A 26,790-nucleotide genomic window follows, 5' to 3' on the forward strand; every position below is an offset into this window, starting at 1 on the left:
GAATAACGGCTTATCCCATAAGCCCATCTAGCTACAAAAGCAGACTAAAAGTTATATTCCCTTTAATTTGCTATGTTAAACTAATTCAGTTTGATTTGTTGGGCAAAATTAAACCAACCCTATACTAATTTGTACTTCTATCTTCGTAGTCTGCTGTGCTCACTTCTCTGGTCATACTTGCTTAGATGATCTAGACATTTAGAGACAGCAGTCTAAAGTCTGGTGATTTATTCCTTTCTACGTGCTACTACCCCTCAGCACTCAGTTTCAAGAAAACAATGTATATTATTACATTATTTGACAATGACAAAGTAAACTGGGATGGCATTACACGCACACATTTTTAAATGGGATTTGTTGTTTGCGATTACTCTTGCTTGTCCATTTGGATGAAAAGTGCCTGTTTATGAAATGCACCTGAGGACTCTGACAGATTAAATACCTAGTATCAGTGTAAGGACAGCAGTGAAAGCCAACTTCAAAGGTCAGGGGAGCATTTTGATGCAACATCAGGGATTGCATTACAGTAAATAAATATTTTTCTACTACCCGGGGTGAACAATGCACTGTGTTCTGTATAAGATAGAAATGAAACCTTTTCTCATTAAGGTTTCAGCTATTTTATCCTTTATTATGGCACCTCTTGATTAGGGGAATGAACTCTACCACGTGTCCAGATCTCCAGTCAGAAAACGAGGCTTTCTGAAGTGGTTACAGATTTTAACAGCAAATGCCATAAAATAAATAGTAACCATCGCTCATTTTTTAAACATGCATTTCCAAATTTATATTGAGGTTCATGAATAATTTATTTACGATGCAAAGACAGTAGAAGGTAAATCTTTTCAAAAGTCTTAAGTAGATTTTTCTGTGTTGTGGTTTATATTAATGGACTGGATACCTAATTTTGAAGAAATCTGAGCTCAATAAGAATTCAAAAACATGCAAAAGCAATTTCCCAGCATATGTGAATTATAAGGGATCCATCGCTGCCTTCTTAGTCTTATAATGATTCTAGGAATCTCTGCAGAAAGTTCATTTTCAGCTGATAGTATCTAATAGAAGTCACTCCCTACTCATCATTATGTTCTTTCTTTTCAAGGCTTTCAAGATCAGCTGCATGGGAGTAGATTACATTATGGGATGTGTCCCAGTTCCCAAGACACACGTCAATTTCCAAACGTTTATTGCCAAGGCCATGTAGAAGAGTTGGAAAAGAAACACCCTGAAAGAGAGCAGTTGTTCTAACCAGTTGGAGGTGACAATTTATCAAGAACCATTTAATCTGCCGCCATGTGAAGAGTCTCCAGCGCCTTCATGTTCCAGCTTGGTGAGAATCAGGGTAATTTCTAATTATGGTTTAGGGTAGTTTACTCACCTGAAGTTAAACAGAAGTTTGAGGACACGTGTGCATTTAAAAAAGCAATCATCCAGTAGGCTGGTAAATAAGGCACAATTATGTGTAAAGTGTGCCCGGGCAATTTGTGGGTTTCATGTAAATGCCTGAATTATTTTTTTAACTAAAATGAAAATAATCCACTCTCATTTAGGAGAGGAGGGAAGTAAAATGATTCACTTAGTTAATATCCAAGTTATATTGTATATCCTTAGTGTGTAAAATGATATTCAGGGGGCAGTTTTATATTGATTTAATGATCTATTACGATTAAGCACAACTGGCAACAAGCACTTCAAGCAGAAAAGACCTTCATACTTTCATGAGAAGCTCAGTTCTGCCACTTATTATCTGTGTGTGACTTTGGACAAGTTACTTAACCTTGGTTACCAGAGACTCAGTCTCCTTATCTTTTAAATAGAGCTAATAATAACACCATCTTTGGGGATTCACACACACACATAAGTTGGCTGGTCATTAGACATGGTCTTAATGCTCACCTTGCCTCTGGGATCAATATAATTATGCTTTTTTCCTAACCAAAGAATAAACCAGGACCCAAATATGTAAGTCCAAATAGTTAAGTGCCCCAACAGAAGGGGAATTACTATGCAAATATGTATTGCTTACCTCTTCCGTTTATGCCCTCCTTTCCCCCCCTCAATGTTTATTTTTACTTTGGAGATTTATTACTTTGTGCTAAGCATATCGCCTTCTTCCTAAAGAGGTCCCTAACAGTGCAAATGCTCCAGGCAAGGATAATTAAAGCCATTATCACTTTTTGAGAATGAGTTTGTGTGGTTTTCTCTTAGACCAAATACCCCAGAATGGCCCTGAAAGAGGGGTGAAAGGGCATAGGATATATTTGACAATTTTCCTGAGTAAACTCTGTCAGTTAATCATTTATTAAGTACTAAAAACTTTCTGGAAAAAAAGAAAAAACTCAAGAAAATGGCATTAGTAGTTGCCTCTGAGGAAAGAAACTGGGTAGTCAGGTACAAGGGTGAGGTAAGGGTGGCAAGACTTACTTTCTTTCTTTGTTTAAATAAATTTATTTATTTATTTATTTTGGGCTGAGTTGGGTCTTTGTTGCCGTGCATGGGCTTTCTCTAGTTGCAGCGAGCGGGGACTACTCTTCATTGCGTGTGCAGACTTCTCCTTGTGGTGGCTTCTCTTGTTGCAGAGCACGGGCTCTAGGTGCTTGGGCTTCAGCGGCTGTGGCTCGCAGGCTCTAGAGTGCAGGCTCCGTAGTTGTGGCACATGGGCTTAGTTGCTCCGCAGCATGTAGGATCTTCCCGGACCAGGGCTTGAACCCATGTCCCCTGCATTGGCAGGCGGATTCTTAACCACTGCACCACCAGGGAAGTCCAAGACTTACTTTCACTGTGTATCCTCTTGTACCTTTTGAATTTGGTACTGCGGACATGTACAATTGAAACAAAATTTTTATTTTTTAAAAAACCCAATTCTCACACACTGTCATAGCTTTTAGATATTTGCTTACTGGACTTTGACATTTAGAAGTTAACTTTCTCTTTTTTTCCCCTCTAAAATGTAAGCTGGATTCATTTAAAATATGATTGGTTTCTTAAGGCTAATTTGTCTTCAAAATATTAAGCATAGGGCTTCCCTGGTGGCGCAGTGGTTGAGAGTCCGCCTGCCAATGCAGGGGACACGGATTCGTGCCCCGGTCTGGGAAGATCCCACATGCCGCAGAGTGGTTAGGCCCGTGAGCCATGGCTGCTGAGCCTGCGAATCCGGAGCCTGTGCTCCGCAACGCGAGAGGCCACAACACTGAGAGGCCTACGTACCGCAAAAAAAAAAAAAAAAAAAAAAAAAATTAAGCATATTAAGACATTCATATTCCGGAAGACACAAAGTTCTTAGACATGTAATATTATTCGCTGACTGTTTCTATATGCAGTTTTCTTCACTAAAACTTAAGCTTGCTGCAGACAGGGTCTGTGTTTTATTAATCTTTGGAGGCCCCATTATCGCAAACACTGAGCTTTCACAGAAGCGTTACTTTCTTTAGTTTGGTTCTCAGTCCTTTCTTCCAAGAAAGAAAAGTCATTAAATATAATATGATGCTTTGATTAAGAAGAAACTTCTCAGGATTTTAATTAAAACAAAACAACAACAAGAGACAGAGGCACGGAAAGGGAGAGGGAGAGAAAAACAGTTATAAATCACCTATAGTTGTAATGAAATTTGTGGGACTCTGCTGACTAGAAATGCTTGCAAAACACCAAATATGTCATAATGAGGGAGAACGAAGGTTGACCTAAAATCATGAACAAATTTGTTCAACAAAATACATTTGCTACATGATTATTGTGTTCAAGGCCCAGAGGATAAAATGTTGAACAACGCAGACATGATCCTTGCTCTCACAGTTTTCATAATAGTGGGAGGTACAGAAAGATAAACAGGCAATTACCATATGGTATGATAAATACCATAACAGGGAGTACAGAGGTGCTCATAAAAGGACAACCAATCTAATGCTTGAGAAGGTGAGATCTAATATCACAACAGTTGGGACTAGAGCTTTAGAGTCCTGCAAATCTGAGTTCAAATCCTGGTTTCACTAGTTCCACTCTATAACCTTGGACAATTTAATCTCTCTAAGACTCAGTTTCATCAACTTTTAAACAGGAATAATGATAGAAATGAGCTCAAAGATTTGACGTGAGCATTCAATGAAACGTATGTCATAAATCCGGCACAATGTCTGGCCAATGGTAAGCACCCAATAAAGATTAGCTAATAATATGAATGGTAAGCGTAAGCTGAGAACTGAAGCATGAGTAGAAACAGCCAGGTAAAATGCAGGAGAGGAAGGAGGAAGAATGGACTGGGCAAAGGAGGAATGTACACCCATAAAAGCAACAGCCTGGTGAGCTTGAAAAAAGAACCTGGCTTGAGCCAAGAATTGGGAGGCACCTCGGGTGGGGTCAGAGATGCAACTGAAGCTGGAAAGGCAAGCAGAACCCAGCTCAACGGGTTTATCAGGCTCAGTGGAGGCCCCTCTAGAATTTTAATCAGAGGAGGAACAGGATCAGATCTGAGTTTTAGAAGGACCAGTTGGCTACAGTGTGGAAAATGGAATGCAGAGGGAGAAGACAGGAGATCAGTGTTAATAATTTTAATATAATGCCTCAGCTGTTGTGGAGTTTCAGTTAGGGAGTTAGGTGTCACATACATATATATATATAAAACAATCCAAGAAGTCCTTGAAGTAATTATTATCAGCTTGCTGGTATTAGCTAATTAGCATTTCATTAATTCATTTGTTCATTCATTTAACAAGAATTTATTAACTTCAATGTAGGCAGCAAACTGTGAGAGATTTCAAAGAAATCTCTGAAGCACCCCACCCAACATGACTGCCCGCATTCCCCTCTCTGGCTGGAAGGCCCATTACTCTGGGAACCCAGATCAGGTGCAATGGCAAAGGTGTTTTGGGGCGGGACCACACACCTGCAGAAAACTTGAGCTGGAAGGCAGTGCTAATGAGCAGATTAGGCTGGAACCTAAGGCGTGAAGAAGACTCCCCTTCACCCTTGGAAAGGGAAATGTCACTGTAACTGCATCAGTGTACAGGAGACTTCTTACTGCTCAAGGAGTAAATCTTCCACGACCCATTGGTAAGTGAATAATAACGACCAACACTTATGAAATGTCCTGTCCTCTATATTTCTGATGGATTAATAAATTTATTACCACAATTCTATGAAATAGGTATGATTATGTCCACTTTACAGGTGAGAAAACTGAGGCAAGAGATACTCGCTAAGGTCACAGAATTAGATCCAGTCTGATGTTCTTATCCATTACACTATGTGGCCTCTGGCAGTGGGCCACCAGCCTGAAGAGTGAAACCCATTTAAAATGTATGCCTCAAAATCTGACAGGGTGACAGATCAATGCCCACTTTAGTATCAGGAAGGCCAAAATTTGAAAGGTTTTATTATAGGAATAAAATGAAATGGATGATTAAATATATGACAGTCTCAACATGAAATTGGACCAGCCACATCAAATGAGTATCATTTTGAAAGGGTTTTTAAAATCTATGTTACTCTTTTAAGCACAAACCACAGCTTTGTCATATGGCCTAGGACACATTAGAAAGTATTCAAATGGGGTTACATGCTTATCAGTTTAAAATAGAGTGGGTCATCTCACAGATTCAAAGATGGAGAGGTGGCAAAGGAGATAAAAGAGCTAAGAGAATGAGACCTGTTACTCTTTTGGTTTTCTGCTAAGGCAGGGTGAAAAAAAAAAAGCTGATTATCTTAGTGGGAAATAAATCAAATATACTTATTCTCTCAGACCAAGCAAAGTTCTATCAACCAAGTAGTGAAGCATGTGGAGAAGAAGCATATTTTAACTACAAGCTCTATGAGGCATTTCCAATGCGAATCGAATAAAGGAAAAATAGGGAGGGAAAATCCTTAACCCTCCAGATATGAAAGAAACCACCAGCTTCTTGCAATGCCACTTGATGCCAATAGCAACCAAGAGTCTTGACCCTGGGCTCTCAGCAGGCAATGAGAAGAATCCCAGGCCGGACAGCATTTTAAAATCCAATCTCACTCTTATTTGTCTCTCCCCACTAACCTACCTTGTGTTTAAAGCAATCACAGACATTTTCACAAACTGCAATATTTTAAAGTAGTCACCATCCTCTGAGAACACAAAAAGCTCTAATTGCTATGAGCTTAAAAATACAGAGAATAAAAATTATTGAATTTGTGAAACCACCATTTCCAATTAAACACACAGACACATACACACACCCAACACCCTACACCGAGTTCTGCTTTTCAAACCCAGACACCGCGGCTCAGCAACAGGCCAGTCTTCTTACATTCATTCACTTGCCAGTCCGCTTTGCGGGACTCACTCTCCACCACCGAAAAGTAACTCGGGACGACCCACGTCTGCGGGCATCGACCATTAATTCATCTGGCCCTCCCTGCTCCCAGCTCCTGGCAGGACTTGGGGGTTTAGGGTCATCAACCGGCCCCCCCGGAGCCCTCGCCCAGGCTCCGCCCGCCCGCTTGGAACGGCACCCCTCCCTGCCCCCGCTCCCTGGGAAACGAGCAGAGTTGCACTGTCTTCGCTGCTTTTTAATCTTTACAAATAAAACTGCCTATGAGACGTATTCCCCACCCCACCCACCTGCCCGAGTCCGCACCACCACACTCAGTCGGCTCCTCTAGAAGGCACCCAAGCTGCGCCGGCAGCCGGGAGGCGTGAACAATGAACTTCTCTCTCTCGCACACACACCGTCTCCCCTAAATGGGAAGTTCGGAACTAGCCCGGGGGCCACTTCCGCGCTTCCCCCAGCACGTCCGGCTCGGGCGGCGCGGGAGGGCCCGGCGCGCGTCCCCGGCCGCGCCCCTCGCGTCTCCGGGCGGCCAGTTACCTCCTTCCTCCGGCTCGGCGCCCCGGGGCGGGTGATGAGGGCCGTCTCCTCGCACACCACGGCCACGTCCTCCACGAACACGCAGTCCGGGAGGCTCTCGTCGGCCGGCAGCTGCACCACCTGCAGCCCCAGCTTACTGCCCAGCACGCCCACGTACAGCTGGTGCTGCCGCTCGGCGCGGGCGAAATCCACCTCGTCGCCCTTGGTGCTCCTCAGCGCGTGCTGGCCGAGGGACTCGGGCAGTCCCCGCACCACGACGTGGGTGGCCCGGCCGAAGGCGGCGGGATGGCCGAGCGAGGCCATGACTCGGGGAGGCGGCGGGGGGCGCGGCAGCCGGGTCTTCCGCGGGCAGCGCGCGCCGAGCTTGCGAGCGCCCGGCGGCTCCCCTTGGCAGCAGATGAATGTGGTGCAGCGGGAGCCCGGCTCGCGCCCGGAGCCCTGCCCGCGCGACTGAGCATGCCCAGACCTCCGGGCGCCGGCCCGCGCGCAGCCCGCGCGCCCACTTGGCGCTCTCGGGTTTGCGGCAGCTGAGGCGGGAGTTGTAGTGGCGAGCATCGCACGAGGAGTGGGGCCAGAGGCAGCGGCCGAGGAAGCTGGCAACGCAAGAGGTGCGCGCTGGTGAGGGGAGCTCGGCCAAAACGCGCTGTATCCGGACTTGACGTTACCTGTGTTCCGCCGCAGGTGCACGCCTCACGTGGACCCAAGGCGCACTTGGAGAGCGGGCTATGTTTTGGACAGAACGACTGTGGGGTCTTCTTGGTGGTCGGGAAGGAAAGGATGGGATTCCTTTGTGGACAGATACTTTGACCTCTCTCCCTACTCTCCTGCTCCCAGGTTGCCCAGCACGTGGTACCACGCCCCACCTCCACCCCCATTTCCTAGTGTGAGAATCTGTCTTCGCACCCAAGTCCACCTTACCTTGACTTTCTCTGCAGATGACCCCTCACCCCACGTGAGACTCTAGATTATTAAAAGAATGTTATTCCTTCCTGTCTGAAAGAAAGAGGAGGAGCCCAAGAGACACATAGAGAGAGAGACATAGACATCTGGAAACTCACAGTATTTCAAGGACAATCCGTTCTTACTAAGAATGTGATTCTGTTTGCCTACAGGGCCCGCAGAGGTAGGGAGGCAAAGACCAAGTGTGCTTTCCTCCACGATAGATGTGCGCTCACCTTGAGCAGTTTCAGACGTGGAGCATCACAACTCTTTTGTCACTGGGAAAGAGGGTTTCCAAACTCCTCCCTTGCCTTTCCCTCAGGCCTGTATAGACTCCGTGGAATTCCCGAGATATTTGTTGAATGTTTCTTTTTTCATGCCCCTCAGGGAGTTCCTTTCCCTTCTTAATGGTACTAAGCTTCTATTTTTCTCCTCTCACGCATTGCAGATTACATAATCCATGGGTTCTGCTCTTTTTGAGGGGAAGATCCACTTCAGGTAGTAACTCCAAAATAATCTCAGGTAATAATCTTTCCTCACGTTCTGTAGCATAGTTCTAATTTTAAGATTGATGAGATCATAGAACATTAGATTTGAACAGGACTTTAGAAACCTTCTCATCTAAATTCCCACTCAATGTTCTGGAATTCCAGCTAAAACATCTATGACAGTGACCAGATCTTTACTTGAACATTCTAAACCTCACTTACTTGCAAAGTGTATTCCACTTTTGAAGAGTTATCACAGTTAAAAATTCTTCATTGTGGGCTTAAATCCCACTGGTCCCAGTTCTGCCTTCTGGCATTACCTGACATTCTTTCACAGGACAGCATTCACATATCTGAAGACAGTTCTGCTATCTATGCTACCTGACACCGCATCCCACCCGCCATCCTGACCCACTCCAAGCCTTGATCCTGAACCACCAAAAAGTAACTAGTGATTGGTTTCTAAATCCCTTCAACATTCTGGTCATCTTCCTTCTGATACACAGTGGTTTGCCTGTATCCCTTTTAAATCATGGTATCTGGAATAGAAACAATTCTTCCTGTGGTCTGACCGCACAGACTACAGCAGCACCCTTATTCCAGGTGCTAGGCTTCTATTAACACTGCCTAAGATTGTATTGGCTTTTTTGGTGGTCCAGTGCCAAGGTCAAGGCCACAGCCTTTTTGTCAGAACTCTGATACCAGTTTTCAGGAAATGTAGGTTTCTAGGAGAGATCTAGCTAAGGATCCTGGAACAGTTGTCCCAACTAAGCAACAGAGGAGATGTGATCTGCCTTCTCTCCCCTCTCTCAAGGGTGACTTGAATTTACCCAGATGACATGGCATTTCTCAGCTTTGAAAGTGAGGGGTCTTAAGTGAAGGACAGCTCTCACCCTGACACTGGGGAGTGGGACCAAAAGTAAAATAACAAAACTTTGAGACCTACTGGGCTCTACTTCTGAGGCAAAACTCTCAGGGAATCCATGCTGATACTAAATTGGCACCAAATTAGTGTCCAGAAATCACCCGATGGTGTTCTCAGCAGGGGATTCCCACCAATGCTACAGGTGAAAGTTGCCCTATGTGCTGAGCTTGCCCAGGCCAAAATATGGACCTTTTTTCCCCCATTACCTAACATTGAGGTTTCATCCACCTCCAGCTGGTCTCCACCTAGCAACCTTAATTCATGCCCGTTTCTTGTTAGAGCCTGAATACTTTGCCACCAAGTGCCCTGAACCTAATTATAAACAAAGTCCCGTGTATCCACTCTGGGCTCATGTCAGCCCAGCAGCCAATTAAAACCTGAAAGATTTTTCCTATAAATTGGTGTTAGCCCTGTCTTTCCATACTGAAATTGGGCCACTTTTTTTTTAATCTAATTTTTCAGTTATCCCTATTAAATGTTATCTTCATTCCAACTTGCCTCATTTTGATTCTGTCATCTTGTTCATTATTTATTACCTCTAGTTTTGTGTCATCTGAAATTTGATAAGCACGCCTTCTGTCTCTTCTAAGCAGTTGTCCAAAAGTGTTAGAATATGTATATTGGTGAAAAGAATAATAAAGACATGAACTCCAGTAAATCACTTCTTACATGCCTTCCTGCTTGAGTGATAAAGGACTACTTTTGAGAAAAGGGAAATGGAATAAAGCCCAAATGGAAAATGGGCTTTATTAAGTCTAATACATATATAAATTCATTTTCCCTACAGATATTGAGAATTCTCAAGGCACAACACCATGTTATGTACTTCAGAGACATATGAGAAGCATTAAAACATGATCCTTGACCTTGAAGAGCTTACTGGGAAAACAAGACATCCAAAGTGAGAGCTATGCTAAGGGCACATGAGAGATACAATCAACAAAGTGCTATAGGAAGTTATGGGAAAAAGAAATCACGGTGGCTATTGGGAGTGGAAGAGAGCTGCTTGAAGGTTTAGGCCTTGAATAATTTTTAGGCCTTGAATAATTTTTAGGGTGTGAATAATTGGAAGGATAGAATGAGAATTCTAAGGAAAAGTATGTTCAAAAGCCAAATGCGTGTTCATGCAACAATAGATAGATCAGTTCAAATCCTGTATGTATTGATTAAGATAATTCTAGATGCTGTAACAAAATGACCCCAACACATATAGTGGAATAAAGTTGATAGAAGTTCATCTGTTGTTCACTTAAAGGCTAGCAGAATGTCTTGATTGGTTCCTGACTCTTCTCCAAGTGACATGCAGGGGTCTGGCCTTCTTCCATTTTGTGGCTCCAACACTTTCAAATATGGCATCCAAGTTCACCATGCTCACCTTCCTCAAGCTGAAAGAAAGTTACAGAGCATTCAGCACCACGTGTGAGAGGCTTAATGGGCCAGGCCAGGAAGTGGTACATATCACCTCTGCTCACTTTCCTCTGGCTGGGACTCAGTCACACAGCTTTAGTAACCAAAGGGAAGAGCTGGGAAATAGTCTTCTATGAGCCCAGAAAGGAGAGGAAACAGGTTGGGGAAACAGCTAGCTGGTTTATGCCCCAGAGTACAATGGGGGAAATGGAAAATAATGGTAGAAAGGTAGACTAAGCTTTCATCACTTGAGCAGTGGACAGACATATGGTGTGGAGTCTGAATGTAGCTTCTGAAGCCAAACTTTGTGGGTGGAAGCTTGGCTCTGCTATTTTCTTGTTGTATGATCTTAGTTGTGTTACTTGAAAGCTCTTTGCCTCCGTTTCATCCTAATTTATGAAATTGGAAACAGTGAATCCATTATCATAGGGTTATTAGGATGGTTAAAGTTAATAATACAAAATGCTTAGAAAAGTGTCTAGGATAGTATCTCGTACCTAGTAGTTGCTCATTAAATATTATTCATTGACAGGTTTTGAGGGTTTTTTGTTTTAGCTTTTGGGTTCTTTTTGTTTGCTTTTTTGGTTTTGTTTAATTTTATTGGATTATAGTTGATTTACAATGTTGTGTTAGTTTCAGGTATACAGCAAAGTGATTCAGTTATACCTATATTCATTTTTTTTTCAGATTCTTTTCTCATACAGGTTATCACAGAACATAGAATTCTCTGTGCTATACAGTAGCATTGACAGGTTCAGAAGGCTTTGAACATGATTTCCTACCTAAGGCCAAACCACATACATCCATTGAATCGTCAGAGTCATATAGGTATCTTAATGCTTTCCAGCAGAACCCATGGCCTTCCTAGGTTGATAGACCAAATCTCACTCACAAGTGTAATCATAGATTCAATACACATTTTTGAACCTTTGCTACATACCAGGTACTGGGGATGTAATTGTGAATTACACTGTGGGACTTATGGTCAAATTGCTCCTTTTTGTCTTCCACACATTTCAAGATCTTTGTAACTAATTCCCTGTTTAAATTCCCTCTATTTGAAATACCTAGAGCTGTTTATATTCTCCTAGCTAGACACTGACTGATACAGAGGCAATTTTTCTTTTCCATTGATAATATTTCTGGACCTGCATTTGAAGTCAATTTTAGAGAGCAATTATTTCAGGATTAAAAGAGACATTCCTGCCTTACTCCTTTCTTACTCCATTTTTAGCAAATACAAGATTTGCTTTCACTGGGGTTCGGTGTTTGAGGGTAGGGGTTGGAGTCCTTAAAGAGAATGAGGGCTCAAGTGTCCTCATCCATCCCAAGTACTAAAAATATACTAGATCAAGTTAAATACCATAAGTCTGAATTCTTCTCTTTTTTTTCTTCCATAAGTCTGCATTCTGACACTAAGTCAGTGCTGCCAGATAAGAATCATTATGTTTGACACAAAACGATTTACTGTGGAGGAAACCGACTGCTGCAGATTTCCTTTGACATACAAGCAGTGAATTATGTTTGGTCAAATGGGCAGGCAGCATTTTACAAACTAGGAGATGGTTCCAGGGTTCTGGTTCCTAAGGTCAAGATGCATACCCTCCTAACCTTGGTTTCTTCAGCTGTCACCTGGGAATTCATTCTTTAAAGAAATATTTACCAAGCACCTGCAACATGTATGGAAGAGAAATACATAAAAGCAGTCAATAAGGCATAATAAACCTGACTTTGACTCCTGTCCCTCCCGCATTCTAGTTGTGTAATCTTGGTGTGCCCAAGACCCATGCTTCACTGTTTTCTGTCTTACTCTGAGCCCGAGAGGACTGACCTTCATCGACTGTATCACCTGGGATCCCGTTATTGTTGGCTTTGGCCAATGGGCGGCACTTACAGGAGATGGGAGGGCAAGACGAAAGGAAGGTTAACATATTTATTCCTCTTACTCCCTTCCTGCTTTTTCATGGTTCTAGCAACAACCCTTCTATAACCATAACTTGTGTCTGGTGGTCCCTCTTTTTGGCGATTCTAGCTCCTGGCTGGGTTCTGATAATCCTATGTAACTACTTACATGGAAGTAGTAAACAGCACACTTTAAAGTCCTCTTTTAAGCACACGACATTATGAATATTAAGAAAATAAGGGGGTTTTGCTGGTGGCACAGGGAAGGCAGGGGACATGGGTTGGAGCCCTGGTCCGGGAAGATTCCACATGCCGTGGAGCAGCTAAGCCCGTGAGCCACAACTACTGAGCCTGCGCTCTAGAGACCACGAGCCACAACTACGGAAGCCCGCGAACTTAGAGCCCATGCTCTGCAACAAAAGAAGCCACCACAATGAGAAGCCCGCGCACCGCAACGAAGACCCAACACAGCCAAAAATAAATAAATAAATTTTTTTTTAAAAAAAGAAAGAAAAAAAGGATGTGAAGAAAAGGCAATTCAGCATTTTCAGAAAGAGCATTTGGCTATATTCAATGCATAATGAGGCTGTGCTTGGGGCCATCCACCCTCACCAGCTTCTCAAAGTATTTGCTGGCACTGTGAATGCTGGTCAGAGTAGTTGCAGAAGGGATCAAGGGATCCAACATAACCGTGACATAATGTTTGACGTAAAAATATCGATGAAAGCAGCAAAGTGAGAATTGCTAACTTCTATGCTCTGGAAAGAAGTGGCCAATTTACTGCAGCTGAGCTTTATCTGCTTAATGACGTTCCTTAAATGATCTCCATCTAAGGGTGGTAATGACTTCCTGTTTTTGCTAGTCTCTGGGTGCCTCAACATCCCTTACTGGTTCTCTTTACTCTGCCCACACCTCTAAAAACTTTCTCCTTTTAAAGGAAATATTGGGGTGGCCAAAAACTTAGCTCGGTTAGTGAATACATTGTTCGATAAAGTTCTTCATGAAAATGAAAAATGTCTTTTATTTTTTACTTAAAGCCAAACGAACGTTTTGGCCAGCCCATGATTAAATTCTCCTCAAAATTCTTAGCTGAGTATGCGATTTGTTTTTCACCAGGGACTTCACTTGTGTGAGTCACTTGAGTTTATGTGTAAAGTGGGTTGCATTGAAGCTGAAATGTGACAGCGTGTACGAAGGGTTGCACCTGGCACCAGGAAGTACTCAATGAATGACAGCCACTAATATTAGTAGCTATTGCGCTTTTGTGCCAGACACTATGATGAATACCAAAGTTGCCATCTACCTCTGTGTAAAATGCCCATTTCTACCACTCAACATACCCACGTCCTTTAAATGAGATAACACATACGGTGCCTGCCTCAGTAACAGGGCACAGTGTAAGCACTCAGTAAGTGCTCTTGGCTTTTCAAAGCTTACTCTCTCCCACACAAGCAACATTTCCCTTTTCTGAATTTCTGTAACTCTGTCTATATTCTTCTTTTTATGCTGCTTATTACGTTCTCTTAGCAGTGTAATAAGCCATTGATGCCAGAGTCATCTAGTTCATTATAACCACATCAGGGGCTAATGAGATCATCAAAGTATCCTGAAAAGTCCAAAGTACTACATAAATGTATTGAGTTTGAATAACAAGTTTGTGATGTATTATGATGATATGCAGACATTAGTGTGACCCTGCCATTTAATCTATTTTTTTCAGTTTCTCAGAGCTTTTTGCAATATTATCTTTCCAGAAGTATTTTCATGATTGTATCTTACTCAAATATATGTTTGTAGGGATGACATAGATTGAGGCTCTGATAAGCCCCCTTCATTTCCTTATGAAATGAAGTTGCTTCATTTTCTTATGAAGAGCAATGAAATGTTAGTTTTGCAATACCAGGGAATTGTCATGTTTGCTCATTTGGTATCAACCCACAATTGTTTTAACTAACATAGGATTAGATCACACATGTCCCAGGAATTCTCCTTCCAGCTTTCCTCTTTTGCTCAGTGATACTGCTCTCTCCTGGCTTCTTTTCTCTAGCTCTCTGTCTCTCTGCCTCTGTCTCTCTCTGATTCTGTTTCATTGCTTTTAAGTGTTGGTGTTTCCCAGAGGCTAGATCTCTAGCTTCACTCTTCTTTCCTCCAACTTTAAATGCTCCCTCCTATGGATGGACTAATCTAGGCCCATGACTTCCAAACTCACCTCAATGCCATCCGTGCCCAAACTATCACTGCTGGTGCTGTGGTCTCTCCTGAGCTTCAGAACTACCGGGGAGACATCCCTGTTTAGTCCCACAGGAACTCCAAAGTCAACATGCCCAGAACAGAGTTCATCGTGATCTGTCCAGTCTGCTCCTTCTCCCCTTCCATTCTCTTGTCCATCCACACAGATTGTTGCTCAAGCCAGTTTACTGGAGCTTATTCTTAGCTTCAGTTTCTCCTTTGTCTACAAATTTAATCAATCAAGTCTGACAGATCAGTCTCCTTAAAATGGCTCAAATCCATTCATGTCTCTCCATCCACTCTGCCACCACCAAGTCCAGAATATAATCATTGGTATCTTGGATTATTGCACAGCCCTCCTATCCAGAGTGGTCTTTCTAAATTGCAAATCTGACCATGCCACTCTCTTGCCTAAATCCTCCAGAGGCTTCCCAGTACCCTCAGAATGAAGTCCAAATGCCTTATCATGGCCCACAAGATACCCCTCCCCAACCTCATTCTGGCCACTTCCCCATTTTTCTCTTATGTGGGCCTCTGCACATCATATTCTATCACCTGGAACATGCTTGACCCCATCCCTGCTTGAGCAACTCTTAATCCTTCTTTAAGACTCAGTGAAGGCACCACCCCTTCCAAGGAGCCTTCACCCCCTCCCCTGCCCCAATCTGGTTGTGGTAAATGCATAAATGGGGAGTTTGCAAGCCTCTAGCGGTTTTATGGATAGTCTCACCATCCCTGTTCCTTGAACACTTACTGCTGAGGTGGTTGTTATGCATTTCTTATTTCACCCTTCACCAATTTTCTCCTCTGAATCATCTTTTCTCAGCTCCTCCTCTTCATGAATTCACTTTTCTCACTCTTCGTTCCAGTTATCTATTGCTACATAACAAACCACCCCCAAACTTAGGGGCTGGAAACAATCTTTTTATTTTGCTGATGATTTGTGGATCAGGAATTTGGGAAAGGCTTATCCAGGTGGTTCATCTCAGATCCTCATGGACTTTGTCGGGGCAGCTGGAGCTGGACGGTCCACTTCCAAGATGGCTCCCTCACTCACATCTCTGCTGCTTCCCTGTTCCTTGGCCTCTCTCTCTCTCTATGGGAATAAATCTCTTCCTCCAGGGCCTCTCCATGTGGCTTGGGCTACTCACAGCATGGTGGTCTCAAAGTAGTCTCCCTTCTTAATTAGCTGTTGGCTTCCTAGTGGTGATAAGTGGATGCTGCCACGCCATTTAAGAGCTACACACAGAACTAGTATAGCATCATGTCTGCCATCCTGTATTGGACAAAGCAGTCACAGACCTGTCCAGATTCAGAGAGGAATTAGACACCACTTCTTGATGGAAGGAATATCCATCATTAATGAACCACATTCTTATTCTCCAGTTCTGTTATTATTCCAGTATAGTATTTCTATAACTTTTTCAGAGAATTTGCCTTCCATTTCCTGAAGTTTCTAACTTTTCTTGAATTAAAATCAGGGTCCATACTATAGATTTATTTACACAACTAGCTCAATTTACTGACTAGTGCTAGGCACTAGTACTGTCTTGTATGGAAGATGGCTATTAATTAAACACCATATAATTCAATACTTACAAACTAAGTGCTAAAAAGGGAAAGGACTGGATACCCTGGGCATGTATAATAACAAAAATCCCATCTGTCTGGGGTATCAAGAGAGGTTTTCCTGAGGAGGTGACTTTTGAGCTGAGACTTGAAGTCTGGGTAGGTATTAATTAAGATTGGAGAGAACACTCCAAACTAAGGGAGCATATGAGCAAAGACAAAAACTGAGAGGGAGCTCATCAATGAATTTGGTAAAGATGCAGGATACAAAATTAATACACAGAAATCTCTTGCATTTCTATACACTAACAACGAAAGATCAGAAAGAGAAATCAAGGAAACAATCCCATTTACCATCCCATTGAAAAGAATAAAATACCTAGAAATAAACCTACCTAAGGAGGCAAAAGACCTGTACTCAGAAAACTAGAAGATACTGATGAAAGAAATAAAAGATGACACAAACAGATGGAGTGATTCTTGGATTGGAAGAATCAATATTGTGCAAATGACTATACTACCCAAAGCAATCTATAGATTCAGTGCAATCCCTATCAAATTACCAATAGTATTTTTCACAGAATTAGAGCAAAATATTTTACAATTTGTATGTAAACACAAAAGACCATGAATAGCTAAAGAAATCTTGAGGAAAAAAAAACAGAGATGGAGGAATCAGGCTTTCTGACTTCAGACTATACTACAAAGCTACAGTAATCAAAACAGTATGGTACTGGCAAAAAAACAGAAATACAGATCAATGGAACAGGCTAAAAAGTCCAGAGATAAACCCATGCACCGATGGTCACCGAATTTGTGACAAAGGAGGCAAGAATATACAATGGAGAAAACACAGTCTCTTCAATAAGTGGTGCTGGGAAAAACTGGACAGCTACATGTAAAAGAATGAAATTAGAATACTTCCTAACACCATACACAAAAATAAACTTAAAACGGATTAAAGACCTAAATGTAAGGCTAGACACTATAAAACTCTTAGAGGAAAACATAGGCAGAATACTCTGACATAAATCGCAGCAAGATCTTTTTTGGTCCACCTCCTAGAATAATGAAAATAAAAACAAAAATAAACAAATGGGATCTAATTAAACTTAAAAGTTTTGCACAGGAAAGAAAACCATAAACAAAACAAAAAGACAACCCACAGAATGGGGGAAAATATTTGCAAATGAAGCAACTGACAAGGGATTAGTCTCCAAAATATACAAACAGCTCATGTAGCTCAATATAAAAACAAATAAACAAATAACCCAATCGAAAAATGGGTGGAGGATCTAAATAGACATTTCTCCAAAGAAGACATACAGGTGGCCAAAAAGCACATGAAAAGATGCTCAACATCACTAATTACTATAGAAATGCAAATCAAAACTACAATGAGGTATCACCTCACACCGGTCAGAATGGCCATCATCAAAAAATCTACAAACAATAACTGCTGGAGAGGGTGTGGAGAAAAGGGAACCCTCCTACACTGTTGGTGGGAATGTAAATTGGTATAGCCACTATGGAGAACAGTATGGAGGTTCCTTTAAAAACTAAAAATAGTACTACCATATGACCCAGCAATCCCACTCCTGAGCATATACCCAGATAAAACCATAATTCAAAAAGATACATGTATCCCAATGTTCACTGCAGCACTATTTACAATAGCTAGGACATGGAAGCAACATAAGTGTCCATCAGCAGAGGAATGGATAAAGAAGATGTGGCACATATATACAATGGAATATTACTCAGCCATAAAAACGAACAAAATAATGCCATTTGCAGCAACAAGGATGGACCTAGAGATTGTCACACTGAGTGAAGTAAGTCAGACACAGAAAGACGAATATCATATAATATCACTTATATGTGGAATCTTAAAAAAAGGTACAAATGAACTTATTTACAAAATAGAAGCAGAGTTACAGATGTAGAAAACAAACTTATGGTTACCAGGGCCTGGTGGGGGAGGGACAAATTGGGAGATTGGGATTGACATATACACAGTACTGTATCTATACACATTACTGTATATAAAGTAAATAACTAATAAGAACCTGCTGTACAGTACAGGGAACTCTACTCAATACTCTGTGATGGTCTATATGGGAAAAGAATCTAAAAAAAAAGAGTGGATATATGTATATATATAACAAATTCACTTTGCTGTACACCTGAAACTAACACAACATTGTAAATCAATTATACCTCAATAAAATTTTTTTTAAAAAGTGAGAGGGAGCTTAATGTGTTTGAGGAAATTTTTTAAAAAATCCATGTGCTACAGCTGGAATGTGGGTGACATTGTTAACCCTGTTTTAAAAGTGAGGAAATTGAGGGTCAGAGCCCTGCTGAGAACATGATACCAGGAGAAGGCTCCACCACGTGTGCTTCCCCTTGGTGGGGAATTTGCCCTCAGGCCTCTCCTTCAGCCTATGACAACTAGAAGAGCATCCCCTACAAACCTAGTGATGTCTTACCTGAGAGTTATCCAGAGTCAGAGAAATCAGCATGAAAAATCACCCTAAGAAAACATTATCTGCAGAAAATATAACACATCCTGGTAGACAGACAAGAGTGTAGTTTAAAAGTAAATCAAGACTAACTCATGCAAAGATTATCTAATTTAGAAACAACATGATTCATACTACTATCTCCATTAGTCTCACTATATATAAATAATTATATATGTATATATATATAACTTTTATGCGAAAGCTAGAAGAAAATGGTAATTTGTGTTCATACAGGCCACATATGTAGCCACTTACTAAATTTTACAGAGAATTTATTTGAACATCCCAGCAAATCAGTATATGCATCAGTACAAAATGTTGCACAGATTATCTATAAGCTACTGGTCTAGGATATTTTATGTTTTTATACCCCAGTACACGGGCTTCAATTTTCTGTTCAGTTCTTAAGTTATTTTTAATGTATTTTTTTATATTTGAAAAAATTAACTATGCCATCTGCCAATTCAAAAGTGGGAAAAAAATTTAAAAGGCCTTTAAAGGAAGACTTTTTCAAAAATATAGAAGAAAAAAAAAGCAAGAAAACTGCCTTGGAAAGCAATTTTTCTTGTGGAAATGCTGTAATAGTTACATCATTTTAGGGGGAAACGGGACAAGAATATTATATAGAAAAATCAGACTCGCACTTTTATGGAAAATCTATGGGTCCCCACAAAAAGACCACACAATGCAACTTTAAGAAGAAAGGAAAGAGATTTCAACTCTAATTTGCTTTTTGCCAAGAACTTTCTGATATCCTAATTAATTTTAGAAATTATCCTTTCAGGTATACTCTCCCTTTTGTGACTTTGTTAACGTTTCTTGAGCTTTACAATATCATCTGCCTCATTGCAATATGTTTCTGATTCTCATCGCAAATGGTCGTCACTGGTAAGGTGCAGATCAGGAGAAGAGGCTGGACACTGTCAGGAAAGACTGATGAATGTCAACTGATGAAGAATGAACTGTTAACATTTTGGGGAATAGTCCTCAGGACTTTATATTGGCCTACAACATCACATTCTATATAATTTTATATTACTTTATAATATTTATTCTAAGGAATATGGTGAAAATAATATACCTTTTAAAAGGAATTCTAATTTCATTGCCCTTTGAAAATTTAAATGTAATTTTTATTTTGCTTTAATTTGTGTTTTGCTTTTAAAAGATTCATTGTTTGTTATAGCCCAAGAGGTAGTAACTGAAAAGCTTAAAGTAATTAATAACCTGAGATTATTTTTCCTCCCTCTTGTTTTCCTTTTATAAAAAAAAACAGAAGGAAATTAAATGCTTAATTAAATCAAACGAATTAACTGAACACTAGTATTACCATGACCAGTGTTTGCACTACTAATTGCTTATTGAGTATTACGACAGTGTTCACACAGTCTGAACATAGAACAGGTTTGGCCACGAATCAAAACAGGCAGTTTTAGTTCTACATGGTATGGAAACAGGTATTCTGGAGGTAGAGCCCATGTGAGTATCATCAAAACACCAGACAATTAAATATTGCTAGTTCAGTTTGACAGGCTTTGTTCTCATCCCTTTAGGGTGAAAATGGTGTTTGTAGCTCCCATGGGCTTGGCCCTGCTTGGGAGAGAGTCCTGTTGAGCTGGCCTAATCACATTTCCTGGAAGAGTTCACATAGATCTGATTTGGAAATTTCCAGAAATGACTATGTCCTTCTTAACACACACTGGAATCTAAGAAGATAATATTTCCTTGTCACATTGTTCTAAAGCAGACATTCAATTACATTCAAAGAGCACATCTGCTCTCAGAGGAACAACTGCGAGCAATTAAAAGAGAAAACAGAACACATAACAAAACAGCTAACTTCTTCAGGAGAATGGGAGAATGTAACCAATGCGGAGAGTTCAACGCTTCTATCCTCAAGCTGTGATATACTCTCAATTCAACACAGAGGTTCTTCAGCACTCCCCCTCCCACCCCTCATGCTGTCAGTCAGCCGCTCCAGTCCCCGTGGGCTCTCTCCCAGCCTAGGGTTAAAATGCTCCCTTCCACAACCAAGATGTTTTCACGCTGGAGTTCATTCTTTCAGATTCTCCCTAAGCATCTAATTAAACTTAATAAACCTATTTGTGCTAGGATTTTACTAGATGAAAATAACTTTAATCAATTCAATACCTTTTACTGAGTGACTAAGTGTGTTAGGCACTGTGGTTAATAATCTGCTTAAGAAACAGCTTCTCTATTCATTTAAAAAATTGGGAAAAACTGAGAAGCCCTACTGAAGCAGTTAAATAAATCATGTTATATCCACACCTGTGGGATACTCTGTAGCCACTCAGAAGAATGCTTTTGAAAATACTGCTTCCATTCATTATGGATGTCAACTAAACTTACTGTGGTAATCATAATATATACACCTTAACTTACACAGTGTAGTATGTAGTATGTCAATTATATCAATAATATTGGAAAAAAAGGCAATAATGCTTTAGTATGATCCAGTTTTATTTTTTAAATGTGCATAGGAAAAAAAGACAATGAAATATAATAGTAACTTTGGTTATCTTAAAGAAATGGGATTATATATGATTTTAATTTTCTTCAAACTTCTATGTACTTTCCAATTTTCTTCAAGGAACATATACTGTGTTATAATCAGAAAATAAACAATTTAACAAGAAGACAATAGACAATTTCTCTCTGGAAGAGAGAAATTTCTCTCTGGAAGAGTTGTCAGTCTAGTCCAGATAATACTCAATTAAAAACTATAATGTATGTTATATTATGGTAAATGTTGTTATTTTGCACAAGGTGTTATGAGAACATTTAATCACCCATATAGGCGATGGAATATTTAATATGATACTGCCCCCACTGATTTTGTAAATATATTTAGTATTGTAAGGAAATATACAGTTCACAATTCCATATCGAAAATCTTTGGTGCAGATGTGTTTCAAAACTTAGACTTTTTTGGATTTTAGAAATAATGTGGTGAGGGCTTCCCTGGTGGCACAGTGGTTAAGAATCCACCTGCCAATGCAAGGGACACGGGTTCGAACCCTGGTCCAGGAACATCCCATATGCTGCGGAGCAACTAAGCCCATGCACCACAACTACTAAGCCTGCGCTCTAGAGCCGCGTGCCACAACTACTGAGTCCGCATGCCACAACTACTGAAGCCCGCGTGCCTAGAGCCCGCACACCTCAACGAAGAGCAGCCCCTGCTCACCGCAACTAGAGAAAGCCCGCACACAGCAATGAAGACCCAATGCAGCCAAAAATAAATAAATAAAATTAAAAAAAATAAACACACTTTACAAACATTTTAAAGCATCGAAAAATACACTTTAAAAATATGTACATCTTCTAAGTAGAAGTAATATTAATAGAGCTGGCAAAAATGCATTTCTCAGTACTCTTTTAAAGGCTGTCTCTAAGCCAAACATTTCCTAATCACTCTTGGACGAATACAGGCAGCTAAGTGACCAAAAAGCTGTGGTTTCAGTCCTTAACTCTAAAACCGCTGAGTTTATTGATATATAGACAGCTCAGAAAAAATTTATTTTATATATATATATATATAATGTGGGGTTTTTTTTTCAACCTTTGTAGTATAATGTGTGCAATGTCTGAGCTAATATTGCATGCCACTGAGGACAAGTAGCAATTTCCATGAAGTGACTGTGAAGCGGTTTTAGGGGGAAAAAATGCCAAGGATGATTCATTTGAAATCAACCTTGAAAGTTTTCCTGCTGAGGAGGCTGACAGAAGGGAGGATTAGGACAAAGGTTAAATTCTTCAGTTCTAGGAAACTGCTTTGTCTTTAGGGCTTACTCTTCCAAGCTCTGCTAGTACATCAAGACAAACCATTTAATTTTCTCCTGTGGATACAAGATGGTCCAGTCAGACTAACCATACAGAGCTTTTGACAGAAAAAGGAATTTCTCCATGGTTCTACAAACCATGCAGTCAGTGAATGTTGATTTATTAATGCAAGTTGACCATCAAGATCTAAATTCCAGGGCTTCCCTGGTGGCTCAGTGGTTGAGAGTGCGCCTGCCGATGCAGGGGACATAAGTTCACGCCCCGGTCCGGGAAGATCCCACATGCCGCGGAGCGGCTGGGCCCGTGAGCCATGGCCGCTGGGCCTGCGCGTCCGGAGCCTGTGCTCCGCAACGGGAGAGGCCACAATAGTGAGAGGCCCGCGTACCGCAAAAAAAAAAAAAAGATCTAAATTCCACAATAATCTCTCGAAATAATGATTTCGCATCATTACCACCTTCTCTTTGAGTAACCTAACTACCAGTATTTAGAAAATTGATTGATTTGACTTCCTGTATGTCTTTTCAGCCTCTGGCTGGAGTCATAAAAGCAGAAATATGGCCCTAGGGTAAAAGCAGGTGAGCAAGTTAAGAGACATATGTACTTTGTGAGTCATTGGGAATTGGTGATTTTGAACATTTTCATCAGTGCTTTCACATAATACTAAACTCTTCTTAGCAGCTGATACAGGCTGCAGTGTGCTATGAATAGCACAACCAGAGCTTCGGTGAGTTTTTTCCCATGTTAAATGCACATTTATCAGCCTACTATAGATTCCTGTCTTCATAATCATCGAACTGAAAAATTATTAGGTGTTGAATATCATATAATGCTATGTAAGTGCCATAAAAATAAATGAAGGACAGTTGGGTCTTATCTTCTGGGACCTTACAATTTTGAACAGATGATGATGACAAACGAAGAGAAACAAATAAGCTATACAATAAATAATTGCATGAATTAAATAGATAAAACATTATGTTGAGAACAAACAAGACAGTTAACCTAGGTAGACTTTTAGTTGATGAGTGACGAGGCAATTATAGAAGCAACCCACAGGGAACTGATTTTTAAAAGGGCCTAATTATTTAATTAAGACACTCTTTCCTGGAGGAGGGCACATCCAGAGATTTTGCAGCTTTGGTAACTGCAAAATAACCAAACTTCTTGGGTGGGAGAAATATTCCAGAACTTCTATTCTTTTCATCTCCAAAACTTATAATAAATGGCATTAGAACTAAGATCCAGCAAATTCTGTTGGATTTAAGTTTTGCCTTCAACCACATGTCACTAAGAGCAAACGTGCTATTGATATTAAGAAAAGTGTCAGGACTATGCTCAAATGTATATTGGACTTAGGCTTGTGACAGTGCTTATTACTATAGAAAATGTTTTGTTTTGCCTCTTTTTTAGGGGAACACAAATATTTTTTTAATGAAAAAACAGTCTCCGAAACAAAGAACATATACATTATTACATGTATTACAGTGGCATTATTTAACATTTTTGCAAAATGGAGGATAGTTGCATTCTCCTATCTCCTTCTGCATTTAATCTATTGCAAATCTTGGTTTTTTTAAAAATAACAATTGTATATTTTAAAGGAGTACAACACCATGTTTTGATATACATATACATAGTGAAATGATTACTACGGTCAAGCTAATTAACATATCCACCTCCTAACACGTTTAGCATTTTTGTGTGTGTGTGGTGAAGGCACATGAAGTCTACTCTCTTATCAAATTTCTAGTATACAATACAGTGTTATTAACTATAGTCATCATGCTGTACATTAGATCTCAAGATACTATAGAAAATGAATACTAACAGATATATCAATGGACACAGCATCAGTAGGACAATTAAAGTCAATAAACTCTGGAAACAAGTTATTATGAGGCCATATTTATACAAACATGTCTTAATATGGGGAAGTTCAAGCATTTATTTTTATCTACTCTGTTTAGGGTAAACTGAATTAACAAAAGATAATAGGCCTCATTCTAAAATTTGTCTCACTAGTGGCTTATTGACACAGCTGAAACGCTCCAAAATCAGCTCCTTTAGTTTGGAAAGTGAATTCTTTCAGCTAGGAAATATTAATGATTTGTTTTCTGCAAATTTCACATTTTAAAAGGGCATCTTTGGGCTTCCTTGGTGACGCAGTGGTTGAGAGTCCGCCTGCCGATGCAGGGGACATGGGTTCGTGCCCCGGTCCGGGAAGATCCCACATGCCGCGAAGCGGCTGGGCCCGTGAGCCATGGCCGCTGAGCCTGCGCGTCCGGAGCCTGTGCTCTGCAACGGGAGAGGCCACAACAGTGAGAGGCCCGCGTACCGCAAAAAAAAAAAAAAAAAAAAAGGCATCTTTGAGAAAGACACATGAGAAAGATATCTAATTTACAAAGTGATAGAGATTACCCTGCTATCACTCTTGCTCCCTGGCAAGCAAATGTGGATCTGAGGTTCTAGCCGAAGGCTCACTTCCACAAGGCAGTATCTATACATATGTAACTTACTTTACCACAAAGCATAAGAAATGTGGTTTTCTGGAGATAAGGATGAAAATCCACTGGATTGAGAGCTGTCATCTCTGCTTTAAAATGTTAGAAATAAAATGCAGTTAAACAGAGGAGATCCTTATAGAGATACCTTAGTTTGGGGGTGTCCGGCAGACTTTTCAAACCACACACCAAAAAAATCTAAAAAACTGAATGCATTCCAAGAAATCAAAAGGCTCATGGAGAATTGTCCTGACAGAATTCAGTTCTCACAAATCAATCAGGGGTTGAATAACACATTTACAATGCAGAGTTAGAATCCTCCTGTGAAGCATTTCTCCTAAGCATTGGATAGGATTTTATTAGAGAGTACTATGATATTTTTGTCTTTAACATTTCAGCCAGACTGTATATTTACTCATTCATTCAACCATCAAGTGCCTACTGGATATCTGCATTGGGAATGCAAAATGAATATGCTATGGCTCCTGAACTTCTTGAATCTAATAGGAAGGAACAAGCACATAGAAAATCTCAATGGGGTTCAATAAATACAGGATGATGTCAGGAAAAACACTATCTCCATTTGGGGGGGCTTCATCAAAAGGAACAAATAGAAGCGTGGTCCAGGCAATGGACATGGCATTTACAAAGGCATGGAGACAGGAAAAAAGCACTTTGGAGTCATGGCAAAACAACTCAAAATGAGTCAATTGGTGTAGAGAGATAGGTGGAGGCTAGATGACCAATGGAGAAGGAATCTTTGATAGATGCTAAACAGAAATGAAAAGACCAGAATTACATTTAAGGACAACTCTTTGAGGTAGTATGATATAATGTCTCTAGAACAACTGGATGCTTAATTGGCCAAAGCAGTTGTGAGAAAAGTTATATCTTTGTCCACAGAAGGGAGATAGACCTCTTTCAAATGAATGATAGGTCCTTTTCTCAGAAGTTGCATCCTTGAATATAGGATCAACCACTGAGGGAAGTTGAAGGAGGAGGCATTATGCTCAGAGATGATCTGGGCATTACCGAGGGAGGACTTGAGAACCTGTGGCTATCATCTTTCAATCAAATGCATGCATGTGGGGTACTTCAAGCTCTACAGGCAGTAGCAAATGCAGATCCAAGAAAGGGGCAGTAAATGATAAGAATGGTCTATATTGTCATGGGGGTTATTAAAGAACTGACTGGGAAAGCAATTTAATATAATTAATAGTTCAAATTCCTTCATCTTCAAATTGTGCCCGCATCAGATGCCAGCTTCTGCTATAATTACTCTGCTAATCGGCAATCCTTTTTCAATGTAAACACTATTTTCCTTATATCAATGTAATCTTGTTTTTCCAAAGAAAATGTTCTTGTTATTATTTTTAATACATTTTATTTATTTAATTTCTTGAAGTGGTAGCACATTCACATACTTCAAGCATCAAAAGTATAAAACGATGTACAGCAATGTCTCTTTTCCAGCCCTGTCTTCTATCTGCCAAGTTCCTATCCCCTTAAAAGTAACCAACATTATTAGTTTCTCATTTACTTCCCAGGATTTTTAAATTGTATATACAAGCCAGTACAAGTATAGATTATGTTCCCTTCTTTTTTTAACCCCAATAGTACACTATTTTGGCACCCTTTTCTCCCCATTTAAAAATAAATCTTGGA

General features: G+C 40.5%; 1 protein-coding gene and 1 long non-coding RNA gene across 7 annotated transcripts in view; one reads left to right on the plus strand and one right to left on the minus strand.

Moving 5' to 3' along the window:
• DDAH1 (dimethylarginine dimethylaminohydrolase 1) overlaps positions 1-26,790 on the minus strand; it is a 259,185-nt gene that overhangs the window by 146,020 nt on the left and 86,375 nt on the right. Inside the window, exon 1 of one of the 6 annotated variants that reach the window (XM_067726762.1) lies at positions 6,834-7,403. The exons of 2 other annotated variants lie outside the window; for them this stretch is intronic. In XM_067726762.1, the coding sequence (XP_067582863.1) occupies positions 6,834-7,388 (555 nt within the window). In that variant the 5' untranslated portion in view covers positions 7,389-7,403. Of the gene's footprint in view, positions 1-6,272; positions 6,414-6,586; positions 6,737-6,833; positions 7,404-26,790 lie in introns of those variants that run through there. 3 more of the 6 variants (XM_067726768.1, XM_067726769.1, XM_067726766.1) reach the window with 3 other exon arrangements.
• LOC137218928 (uncharacterized) lies at positions 7,240-10,396 on the plus strand. Its single transcript, XR_010940923.1, has 3 exons — positions 7,240-7,441; positions 8,221-8,294; positions 9,973-10,396. It is a non-coding gene; the product is annotated as an uncharacterized lncRNA (long non-coding RNA).

This window comes from Pseudorca crassidens, chromosome 2 (genome assembly GCF_039906515.1).
Source record: "Pseudorca crassidens isolate mPseCra1 chromosome 2, mPseCra1.hap1, whole genome shotgun sequence".
Classification (NCBI taxonomy): Eukaryota; Metazoa; Chordata; class Mammalia; order Artiodactyla; family Delphinidae; genus Pseudorca; species Pseudorca crassidens.